General features: G+C 34.5%; 1 protein-coding gene across 1 annotated transcript in view; it reads left to right on the top strand.

The window, feature by feature from the left end:
* The first annotated feature begins 696 nt into the window (after positions 1–696).
* The window catches only part of GLRB (glycine receptor beta), a 157,848-nt gene continuing 145,505 nt past the window's right edge, over positions 697–13,039 (top strand). Inside the window, exons 1-2 of the mRNA XM_058278251.2 lie at positions 697–970; positions 2,585–2,734. Of these exons, the coding sequence (XP_058134234.1) occupies positions 2,613–2,734 (122 nt within the window). The 5' untranslated portion in view covers positions 697–970; positions 2,585–2,612. The remainder of the gene's footprint in view (positions 971–2,584; positions 2,735–13,039) is intronic.

Here is a 13,039-nt window from a genome sequence, read left to right as displayed (position 1 = left end):
TCCCTTTTCTTAAAACTGTTGTTTTTGTATAGCCTATAAAATAATCATTGCAGATGAGGGCCTTCACGAGGTGGACTCTGCCAAGCCCTCCAGCTTCATTTTCTGTCACTCCTTTCCTCACATTACTGATCCTTTGGTAAATTTCCTTCTAGATTTGTAACCCTAAGGAAATCTCTTAATATCCCTGAGCTTCAGTTTCTATAATGTGGGAATGATGACATAAAACATTTCCAAAGGACTGCTTTTAGGGCAAGTGAGAAAATGTCTTTGAAAGTGCTTAGAACGCTGCAAAGTACTAAACAAATGTTAATTATGTAACATACTAAAGTAATATAACCTGCACGACTATACAGTCTTAATCGTTTTGACCAATTTAAGCTTGCTTAGAAAGATCGGGCTTTTTAAAATTTTAATTAAGACTCAGAGATATATGAGATGCCAGGATTCTGGACAAATGGTGAAATAACAGAGACTGTATTTTGATGCACTTCCATCCACAAAGGTCATCTGCTGTTATTTTTGGTTTTTATTGGTAGAAGAAAAATGACATTAAGCATCCCGGCTCTTGGAACGCTTTTTTTTTCTTCTTCTGTACAAACAGTGTCCTTGGCCTCCTACCCCACTTTTGCCGCCTAAAGCTCAGAAACACATCCAATACCGGGAGGAAGGCGGTGTGACGTCCTTCCTGGCTCCGTCGGATACCTCTTCCCTCCCCTGGTCCCGTCATCCCGACTCGCTGCGCGCACCCCGGGTCCCACCAGCCGCCCGGGTGGCTGCGGAGGCCCCGGCCGCGGCGCGCCACGGCGCAGGCTCCGCGGCCCGAGCAGGCGCGTCAGCCGAGCTCGGCGGCGGCGCGGGAGGCGGGGACGAGCTCCCTGCTCTGCGGCCGCCGCGCCCCCAGCCGCTTCCGCCTCCGCGGCCGGGAGCCGTCGCGTCCTCGCCTGGCAACTGCGGGCGGGGGCGCCTCGCGGTAAGTGGCGGGGGCTCCGTTTAGGAGGAAGTGGCCGGAAAGGAGTACGGGGAGGGGATCCGCGCCCGCGAGTAAATGCCTCCACGGAAAGACTAGGTCGAGGCTGGGGCGCTTGGAGCGCAAGGAGCACTGCGGCGTGCCCGGGAGAGGGGCGCGGGGCGCGGGGCGCGGGGCAGCTGCAGCCACAGCGCGAGTGCGGTGGCTTCCCTAGAGACGTTCGGGATGGAGGGATGGAGCGGGCCGGGGCAAATTAGGGAACGCAAGATTGGCGGGGAGGGCGCCTTGTGTCGCTTCATCTGTTAAGATCCCCTAGTCACTGCGTCTGATAGGTTAGGGTGAAGGCAGCACAGAGCCACGAATTTATCTCTCGCCCCTTTCAAACCGTTAGGACAGCTCTTGTGTTTTCTTGGGGAGGTATGTGAATGTGGGAGAAGTACCTGCTGCTGAGGATGGAGGTGTCTGGAAGCAGGTGCCACTGTAGAATGGGGAAGAGAGCATCCAAAGCTGTAAGTTAGAAGAGGAGAGCCTAATGCTGTTTTTGCTGATTCTGTTAAGTCTCCTATGTGGTCCTCAGTTTAAAGGAGGATCAGGGAAGAGGGCCTTTGGACTTGCCTTGGGGGTGTAAAAGACTAAGAGTGAGAAAAAAGAATTCCTGGCAAAAAGGGACCTACAACAATACCTAAGAAAACCAAATTTGTAAAGGTCAGATTGGAATTAAGTTAGTATTGAGGGATAAGACAGCTCTCTTAAACTGCGGAAAACAATGGACAAACAATTTATGGCTTGGGAAATGACGAATACAGAAGAGGTTTAAATATTCCAATGGTAGTTGACACTTATGTTTATTTTATGCAACAGACTTCATAGCATAAATAATTCTCAATTGAGCATGGAAAATGTTATTAAAATGTGGCTAAGGAGATTATTTGACTATACTTACTGTTTTATTTCATATAATTTTACCTAGAATTTCTAGAGTAGTCTTTTTGATGATAAATGTTAGTATCATGTAAATGGGAAAGTTTAAAAATCTAACTTTAATATGCACCTTTTCGGGGCAAACAGTAGTTTGCAAATTTAATGTGTTTAAATAAAAACACTGTGAATTTAGAGTGTAAAACTCCTTGATCTTAATATTTTCATTTATGTGTCATCACTTTAATCTTAGAGTTTTCCACTTTAAGGTAGTTTCATGGTTTAAAAAAAAAATGTACATACAAAATTCAAATGATACAGACAGAAAAAGGATTACCAGCCAGAGATAGCCATTTTAGGCTTGGTTAAACATCCTTGTAGCTATATTTCTAAACATGTGTTTCATATACTGTGCAATTCAATATAAATTTACAATTTTATGTAACTGTAGAATCAGAAATTTTGCGTAAAAACAATACCACATTGGGGTCTTGTTTTCTATGAACCATTTTTTAAACTAACTTTCATAACTAAACAATCACAAAAAAAGATCTTAGGAATATTGTTGAACTGTAACCATGTATATTTGAACAGTCAGGATTTGATACACAAATGGTAGTGATGATCATACTGCTTATAAGGACAGTCATACAGTTATCTGCTGTATCAATGTAAACATTTGCTTGTTCTTTCTTGTAGATCGATCTCCGAAATTTAAGTATTCAAGATGAAGTTCTTATTGGCTATTGTCTTTTTTGTTTTAATTTCCTTGTGGGTTGAAGAAGCCTATTCTAAAGAGAAGTCTTCAAAGAAAGGGAAGGGGAAAAAGAAGCAGTATCTATGCCCATCGTACGTTCTTCATGTCTTATATTCTTATATGGAGAAATAAGTTATTCCATTTTTATAAAAGTAAGGTGGTTTATTAAAATACATGTCAGCAAAACTTTTCGTATTAGAATATGCACACATTGTTTCATAGGTGGAAAACCGGTGAAGAGAGTTTAAGAATGTATAATTAATTCCTGGTGAAGTTTTATAAAGTTTTGTTCATGCCACGCTCTTATATAATTTTATACTTTTACAAAAGTGGAAAAAATTACTATTTTTCTTATCCTAAATGTGAAACTTTAATTAGATACTGAGGTTCCATGTTTTGAGCAAGTTTAAAACATTGATTTTTAAATATACCACTAAACATGATTATCTATTAAAAAATTAGGGAGCTAAACTATGTTTATATTGCTACATGGCAGAAAAAATTCACATGGTAGGTCAATTTTCTATTTTAATGTTTGTTTAACATAACCTATGTTAGGAAGTTAGAATATTTCTCAAAAAGCATGTAATTAATTTTGAAATTAATTGTATTAAAAAAAATCTAAATTCATCTGTCCATCTCCCTGCTCCATAAAAAGAGCCCAAATAATAGACAAAGTTTTGTGATTTAAACTCTATTTTTGTTTAGGAAAGGTTGATATTGCTAGTAAATAACACTAAGTAATATTCAATTCTTAGAGCAATTGAACAGTATACATATAAATAATACAAAATGTGAGGTGTTTTAAAGTAATGCAAAATGTGATGTGGATCTGGAATAAAATTAATTTGTTCTTACAGGTCATTTTAATATTAAGATTTCTTAATGTCATGTTGGTGATAGATAATATATTATTCCATCATCAGCATTATTTAGATGTAGATTGTTGCAGCTTAAAGTTGTTCTGTTAGAGAGATGAGGATACATATTGGGTCATATATATTGTAAAGCAGGGACATTAGAATTGATATTTTGGGTATTTATATGAATATGTGAGACTAAAAGTCTGGAGAAATTATCATGAGCCACTTGAAATCTGGCATTAAATAAATCTTCATATTAAGGGGTATCTTTTGATTCTCAGCTTTAATATCAAGTGTCTGATAGAGGCAGGTTCAGGAATAATCACAATATGCAACTCTTACTACTCTATACTGTTAGAGTTTCTGTGCCACAACTGTGAGATAAGCATTTTTAGGAAATCAGAACATTTGTTACATCTTAGGCTTCCCTAAGTGAAAGGACATTTTTGTGATTCAGATATTCTTAATATTAACCTTTTATTTTATGAGTGTTGATATGTTGTTGGAAGCTGGTGTTCATGCCTTATAGTCATGGCGATTTTGTGTGTGGACTCAAGCCTTCTTGGATCAGGCAGATTCTCTATATGAGGAGGCTGATAGAGCTCATGTCCTCTTCCCCCCTCCCCCCCCCCCCCCGCCCCCATCAAATGTTGTGAATCAAAGAGTTCTGAAGATAGGAACAGCAAGCCTTTTAACTACAGTTTATTTTACATGAGTCTTGGAAAACATTCTATACCTTTTCATAATTACATTATTAAATTGCCTTATATACAAACTGACTGTATATACGGTATCTGCCCTTTTTAAGACAGAAATTTGGTTAAATTCATGAAAGGTTGAAACAATAAAGGTTTTCTTTTTGGTGAATATGCAAATCACAGTTGGAATGCCCAACATATACTTGGTAAGCCCACATCATAGTATTTTAGTATAAGTAGCTAATTGAAATTTTTCTGTGAAATTTTCTAACATAGTTAAATTTTATTTCACTTATCTTTTTAGGAAAGTAGGTAAGCTTTAGATTACTCTTTTCAAAATATCAGTAGTTACATTAATGCTGCTGCCAAAATTCCAGCTCATTTAAAAGAACTGAGGATATAGTTTGGAGAATTTGACTTGAATATATTTTTGAACATTTTATTGAAAATTATTCAGGCTTGATTATCACTGAATTATGAACTTAAGAAGATAGGGACTAGAGTTTTCCTTGGCTGTGGTTGGATCTATTATATCAAATTTCTTGGGACATACAGAGTAAAAATCTCTGCTATAATATTGTGCTGTGAAAGAATATGTAAAATATTTGCATACATTAGAGGATGATTCAGTTTGCTCATCTTGTTTAAATTCATTGAGTATATATATATCTTGATTAAGAAGAATAATTGAAATCACAGAACCCAGAAGTTAGGGGAAGTCTATGATAGTACTCTTCAAAATGGTGAAATTCTTGGGTAGTGATATTTTTGTTCATTCAATCCTCTTTTTGAAAAGAATTGATAAGGCAATGGGGAGCTAATATGTAGTATATGTATAGCAAACATGAGTGAAATCATTAAATTTTACTGATATTGCAATATATTCTCCTCAAAGACTATAAATAAGATGAAAAATGTTTTTAAATGTAGGAAAAAATAAGAGACTTGGATTGCTTAATATTCTAGGGTAAAATTTTGGTGAGCTTGAATCATATCATAAACATTTCCTGGCTCGTTACGTGCTTTTTTAAAAATTTGCATTGTCTTGAGATACCAGAAAACTATCAATTTGTGCTATTATTGGTTGTATTTTTGATGTATAAGTGAAGCAACTAGAGCAGGTTGATAAACTAAATTGACTTCCCAAATTACTAGAAACTTAATATGTATTAATAAACAAGAAATAAACCTTGGATTAGAAAAATATTTTAGTAAGTCCTTGGATACAATCATCTTTTTTATTTTACAGCTTAAATTTAGATTTGACTTAGCTATTTGTCTTTTCTCTGATTTTTTATACATTCTGTCTGAATGTTCTTGCCAAAATCCGGGTCTGTAACTATAATACCGTTTATTCCTTGTTGACTCCTAAGTGTATATGTCCACTTCATACCTCTCTGAAGAGCAACACAGTCATACATCCAGCATTTCAACCTGTCTATCCCCTGCTGAGCTCAGACTCAACCCAAAATGATAAAACCTGAGTTCAGAAATCCTCCCCTCCTGATAGTGTTCTCTTTCTCAGCAAATGGTATCACCACCTCCCTTGCCATCTGAGTTAAAAACCTGGGGTCACCTCTTTTTACCTTAGCTTGTGAAATTCAGTAGTCACCAAGTCATGTCTGTTCATGTCAATTCCATCTTTGGAATGTGTCCTTCATTCTCATTCCTATGGACACTAATTACCACTGCCCCTCTCCACACCCCCCTGCTGTGGACTCTTTCTTAGTTGATCTCCCTGCTTCTTGTCTCCCTCCTTTCAACTCATTTTCATCATTGACTCCAGAGTGTATTTTCTAAATCTTAAATCCATCTTCTAAAGAGCTTAGAGCTCTTTTAGGGGTCCGTAACTTTCTGGATAAAGTTCTGATTTCTTGACTTGGCACACAAGAACTATACTGGACTTTGATACTTGTAGCAGTATCTTTCCCATCCTAGTTCCCATCCCCAGTAGGCTCACACGTAGATCATCTCATTCACACCTGATCTTTCACACCTCTGTGTTTTTCCCTTTATCGAAAGTGTCGGTCTTCTTCTTTCTTTAGTTAACTCCTGTCTAAGTGGTCTTGTTTCACTCCATGGCTCTAACTGCCATTTATTCATTGTTGACTTCTAACTCTGCAAGTCCAGCACAGACCTCTCGGCAAGTGTCACACCCATATGCCCAACATTTCAATCTGGCTGTCCCATAGGTACCTCAGACTCTAACTCAAACTCTGTTTTTTCCCTTTGAGAAACCTTTCCTAATACTGACAGTCTAATTTAGATAAATCATACTCTGTGACTCCTAATTACATATCACATTAATAACAATAAATGGTGATCATTGATTGTAATTATCTGCTTTCCCTACTAGACTGTAAGCTCCTTGAGGGCAGTGTCTTATTTGATTCAATCACCAGAGTACAATACAGTGTCTGGCACTATATATATATATATAAAAATATATATATATATATGTAAGAAAAATTTGTTTAATGAATTAATAAAAATCTAAGGAACTTTGCCTATCTCTTACAAGTCATTTTATCTGGATTTTATTAAGGTACTAGAAAATAACTCATGATCCCTGTGGACGATATATAAAAATTGTCAACATAAGGAAACATAAGGAAAACTAGGTGAATTAGCAACCAGGTAATTAGTGGAACATCTTCAACCTGGATGATGTTTCCTGGAGAAATTTGGCCTCTCCAGAGATTTTGGTTCAATGTTCTATCAGTGACTAAACTAAGACTATACAGAGGAAATACCCAAACTGAGGACATTGTGATATTGGGACATGTAGTTTAAATGTAAGTCAGAAGTAGGATGCAAATATGGTATTGAAGGGCTAAAGCGATGGGGTAAATCTAACAAAGTTAAAGTATGAGTTGCACTTTTGACCAGAAGTCACTGCTACAGGTATAGGATGGAAAAGCACATTTGGAAAAAAAATATTAAATAGTCGCATTATCATGATATGAATGAACATAGATGTTTAAGAAATAAATTAGTGCTTTTATCTTATTAATCTACATTACTTATATAACTTTATATACCAGAATTATTTAAAGCAAGGCCTAAAGAGGTTTCTGCACTTTGCTGGTGAGAATATTTTCAGGGGAGAGAAATAAGAATTGTTGAGGTAATTAAAGTCATGTCATATTAGGAAGAGTTGAAGAAATTTGAAAGTTGTCTTCAAAGTTTTGAAAAACTGTGATGTCAGTGAGAAGTAAACTTTGTTGGTTGGCAGCAAGAGTTAAAACCAGGGCTAATGATTAGGTACTTTGGGGAGGAATATTTTTGGCTCCAATATAGTTTGCCTAAATATAAATGACTGGGAAGGGAGTTTGTGGAGTTCACTGTAACTGGAGGTATTTGGACATGTGGGATAATTACTTGACTGTCTATTTTAGAGAAAGTTTAGATTAGCATTGGATGGGTGGTGATATTTGAGGTTGTTTCAAGATGTGGGATTTTTAAGATTCTGTGATTTTAATGTATTGCATTTTATTACTGCCTCATTATTATTATCAAATAGAATAATATAGAGAAAATTTTAAAACAAAAATATGAGTCCAGATATAATAGATCTGCCATCATTTTTGATGCATATTCTTGGAATGCTCTACTATATAAAATGAACATGTGTAAGTAAATAAGGATTTAAAAACCATCGGTGGCAGAATTTCTTTTGGAGATTTCAACAATAATCACGATTTTTGCATATCTCAAACCCAGAAAATGCTTTCTTTTTATTACTTAAACCATTAGGAAGAAATATGTCAAGCTACTATTCTTTTCAAGAAATGATTGAAGGATGACAAATATAATTTATTTGATTTATGCCTACGTAATTTATAAGAAGACAGCATAGATATATGGATTTCTATTTATATATTACATATGAAAGCAGAACATACTCAAATCTATTTTCAGAACATTTGATCGAACAACAATGATAAAAACAAAACAAAATAGAACTATCTAAACAAATAATGAAACAAAACAACATTACTTGTCATTCCCATTTTTGTTCATAGCAGATGCAATGGCACTTTTGAATACTGAACTTGACTAGGCTGTAACCTTTTGGACATAATGAGTTAGGCAACCTGCCTTTTGTAGAGAGCTTTTGGAATTTTAATCATCTAGTAACTTAGAGCAAGTGCAAAATTGATAGTTTACAATATAATCAATATAGTTTACATATAAGACCATATAAATACATGTATCTTATAAGTACATTTAGCTTACATATAAATATGACTATTATGTTTATTTGGCCCACAAATACATCGTAGGTATGGGAAGAATAATAACAAGCTCTTAATTGATACTTGAACATGATTGCTATTATTTCTATTAGTATGTGGTCATTTTAACTTGTATTCATCCTGTTTTCCAAATTACCTTTACTTCAAACTGTTGGCACTATAGCTTTAAAATCATGACATAGAACTCTTAAGTTTTATTCTGGGTCTCTGTGCATGATGGGAAACAATATTACATTTTTATTAGTTATTTTGTTCATAAAATAAAAGGTTTTTTTATTTGGTAACATACAACATAAAATTTCCATTTTAACTAATTTTAAAGTATACAATTCAGTGGTTTTAATTACATTTACAATGTTGTGCTACCCTCACCATTACCAAAATATTTCCACTGCCACAAACAGAAACTCTGTACGAATTAATCATTAACTCACCATCCCCTACTCAATCCTCTGGTAACCACTTATTCTACTTTCTGACTCCATTTGCTTATTTTTAAAAATTATTTCATCCCAGTGATATCATATAGTATTTGTCCTTTTTTCCAGTATATTTTTGACATTGGTAACAAGTCCATTCAGTGGTGGTAAAGAGTAGTTTCTTTAACAAATAGTACTGGGAAGACTGTATATCCATATGCAATAGCATGAAGTTGTACCCCTACCTCACACCATATGCAAACATTAACTCAAAATGGAACAAAGACCTAAATATTAAAAACCCCTTTTCTGATGGATGGTGGCTATGAGAAATTATTTTTTGTTGCCTTCTGAGAGGTATTGTCTCATTTAATAGCAATTGTGTCCATCATTCTGATGTGGTAAGTGGGTTGGGGTACCATAAATAATCAAAACCATTATGTGTGTCTATGTATTATTTTAGCCATCTCCTTTCTAAACTTGTTCTTTACTATTAATAGAGCAGATTGATGTTTAGTTTACTTCTGATTTCTTCCTAGAGGGTTGAAGAAAATATATTGGCCAAAAATAAAAGGATGATTGGAAAAGTATATGAATAACCTATAAAGTGGCTAAACTTAAAATTGTCTCTACTATTATTATCATAACCTAACTAGATCTAATTTTAACTGAATCTTAATTGTATATTTTCTTATTACCCATTGAACTATTCCACTTTAATGACATGCTATTATTTTGCAATCAGTTGCATTTGTGATCTTCCCTTTCCAAATAATTTCCCAGGTTTTCAAACTGGCAATCTCATTATTCCAGTTACTCAAGTATGAAACTTAAATATACCCTGCATTTATTTCTCCTTTTATTATGTTCAAGTTTTATTCATCGGTATCTCCTCCTACCATCACTCTCAACTTCTCTGTTACAGTCATTTCCTGTTGTACTTTTTCCCTCTATTTTTTCTCTGCTCATTATAATCCATCTTAACATACTGCTTCCATTTCATCTTGCTATTCATATGTTCAAGAACCCACACTGTCTACTTACTGCCAAAGGATAAAGTGCAAACCCTTTACCCTGATTTTCAAGGGTCTTTCTAATTTGGTTCTATTTTACATTCCAAGCTTTATGTGAAACAGTCTCAATTTAGAAAGGCTGGTCTACTACTCTTAGTGCCTAACCTTCCCTTGCTATTGTTTGTACTTAGGCATGTTGATGTTTAGAATGACAGTTTCCTGCTAATCTATCTGGATTTTCTCAATCCTTCAGGCCTCACTTCAGATGTTACTTTGCTTTTTTTTTTTTCCCCAATAATTAGAAGTGTCAATTGAGAAGATTAATATGAACTAATAGCACATTGTAACTGTTTAATGATTTGAGGTCTTGGAAATTGATAGAAATACAATGTTTAGAAAGAAAAAAGTGTTAATTTCATAGTAGTCATACTATACCTGGAAGATTGTCTTGAATTCTCGTTTTCATAGTTATGAGAATTAGAGTTATAAGGGAATTTGTTCAGAGAATTATGAACAGGATTTGGTGGGATTTGAAAGATTGTCATGTGTTGTTTGATTGAGGGTACTATGGTTTTCTTTCCTTTGAAGAATAGAAGAATAATCATCTGATGATATTTGAGAGGTTGTCATATAAGATAAACTAGACTTCCTCTGTATGACCTCAGAGTATAGAACGAAGACCCAAGAAAGAAACACGGAAGAAGAGAAGTTCAATTTTGAAGTATACGGTTAGAACTGTCCATAGGGAAAATGTATTTACTTGGGAGGTTCTTTGTCACAGGAGTGATTCAACATAGCTTGTGCAGGGGACATTTAGAGAGAAATCAAGCATCAGTGGGAAGTGAGATTAGAGAGTTTCAAACTTTTTATCCCCAAGATTTCATTAGCCTATGATCTGAGCTAATATTAAACCCCTTCTTCTTGATCCCTCCTAATCCCTTTTGTCCATAGTGTGTTTTGACAGTTAATTAAATTTAATGATCTTGGTAGGATGTCTTTTATTTTCTAGTCAAACCTTGAAAAAAATGTTAACTTTTCGGAAAAAACAGTAAGTACTTGAGGTGGATATATACTTTTATATCCTGCCTACTTCTAAATTCTTTGCATAAGTAAAAACCCCATTTTTGCTTGCCAAATGATTAACTGGTTATATAGAAAAACATAAATTAATATTTTGATGGGTCAGTAGCTTACTGGAACCATATTTAGAGGTAACACTTCTGAAATATTTAAAGTTCACTTTGTGTGTCTACTGACTCATGATAAACAAGGCATTGTGATATAGCAGAAAGAACACTGTTTTATCTGTTCTGTTTTTTGTTAGATGTATAACCACCAATAAATCACCTTATCTGGTTCTCACTGTTCTCATTTGTTTAGTGAAAAATTTGATCTCAATGACCTACTTTTATCATTTATTCATGGCACCTATCTTTTATGATACCTTTATGATGGTTTTGTTGCCTTTATATTCAGGATTTATTTATTTTGTTTGCAAAGATTTTTTCCCCTGATTTTCAATTTATCAAGTGTAAGCAAGATGAAGAATAGCCCAAATTCTAATTTTTAGCCACGTTAATTGAGAGGGACTCTGACTTCAGAGTTACCATACTAGAAAAATAATTTATGTGCAAGATGATTTGTCTGCTTTCTCAGTCTTCCAGATGTTCACAAACTAAGGCATTTTATTTACAGAAATGTGTTCTTTTTTTTTTTTCTTTTGGAGGTAAATAATTTTTCTAATGTAGTAAAGAAGAGTATATTTACCAGTCTTCTGGATTCTCTACTGCCCTACTAACTGAAATAGGTATATCATTGCTCTATCCTAGACAGCAGAAGACTAGCAGAAAATTTTTTATAAATTAGTTTCTTTACCATAGACAATTTATGGAAATTCATATTTAGAACTCATAAAGGAAATTATTCAAAATTATGTACATATAAATAACTACTCTGAGAAATGATGTAAATCTGGCATAATATTTCTAGATCTCTGGTATAACAGTGAAACATGGATAAAATCACTATTGAATTGTTGATTAACTTGAAACATCTGACCTTTATTAGTCTTCATGTAAGAAGACAGTAGTAGGAATTGATTATTTGGGTTATTGACTGAAATAACCCAAGAGAAAATGCAAACCTTTTAATGAATGGGTATGTAGTATGTGAATGTTTAATTCTCAGTGAAACTATGTAATGACTTAAAAGATAATCCAAAGGATTTATTGCAACTCTTTGAATATCATCTCTACATTCTATTTTCATTTGCCTATAACATCCATAGTATTTTTGTTTAATTCAACAAATGTAGATGTTTTCTGTTATTCAGAATGTTTGTTCATTCTTGACTGGGCCTTCTGTGTGGTTTTCAATTTTCTTTCTTCTCTTCTTTGGGTCTTTTTAAAAAATCTTATAAACATACCTAAGGGCCTCACATCTGAAAAAAAAAGATTTTTTATATTCCTATTCCATTGCATCTATATTTTTTTCCTGCTGTTAACTGCCATATATCTGGAACTAATAGCCTACAATTTCTCAGTTCTAACTCATTATTTCTTACCTTTACTGCAATTTACATAAATGAAACAAGATCATTTAATCATTCTCCTATTAAATTTGACTCCCTTTGTCATCATTTTACTGAAAATGACTTTTGATAAAGACATTTGTTTTATTCCTTTTAAACAAATCTAGTCACTTCGTGTGCTTATATAACTTGAAAAGGACTACTACCTTTTATATCCTGAAAAAATCCCTCCAGAATTTTTCTGATTCCTTCTTTTTTCCTACCTTCTGACTGCAACTTATTAACTACCTTCACTGACTATTCCTTTTTAAAATCTTTCCTGAAATACTGGGTTTTACCAGATATTCATCCTTAGTCCTTTTACCTTCTTACTCATCAATTTTCCCGTGAATAATTCCCACATATATCTATACTTGTTCACACATCTTTATCTCTAGGTGTAACTATTCTTGTGAGTTTCATGTACTTATTTTCAACTCAGTTCTGGCCATTTTGCCCAGATGAACTATTGAATCCTTAAGGCTAATGTATCTAACATATCAAACTGGCTCTACCGTGTGCATTTCCCAGCTCTTGATCCAGTTTTACAAATGATAAACATCAGATATCTTAAAT

The sequence above is a fragment of the Dasypus novemcinctus genome, chromosome 1, assembly GCF_030445035.2.
Source record: "Dasypus novemcinctus isolate mDasNov1 chromosome 1, mDasNov1.1.hap2, whole genome shotgun sequence".
In the NCBI taxonomy this organism is placed as follows: domain Eukaryota; kingdom Metazoa; phylum Chordata; class Mammalia; order Cingulata; family Dasypodidae; genus Dasypus; species Dasypus novemcinctus.
This window is presented reverse-complemented; position numbering and strand designations above follow the sequence as displayed.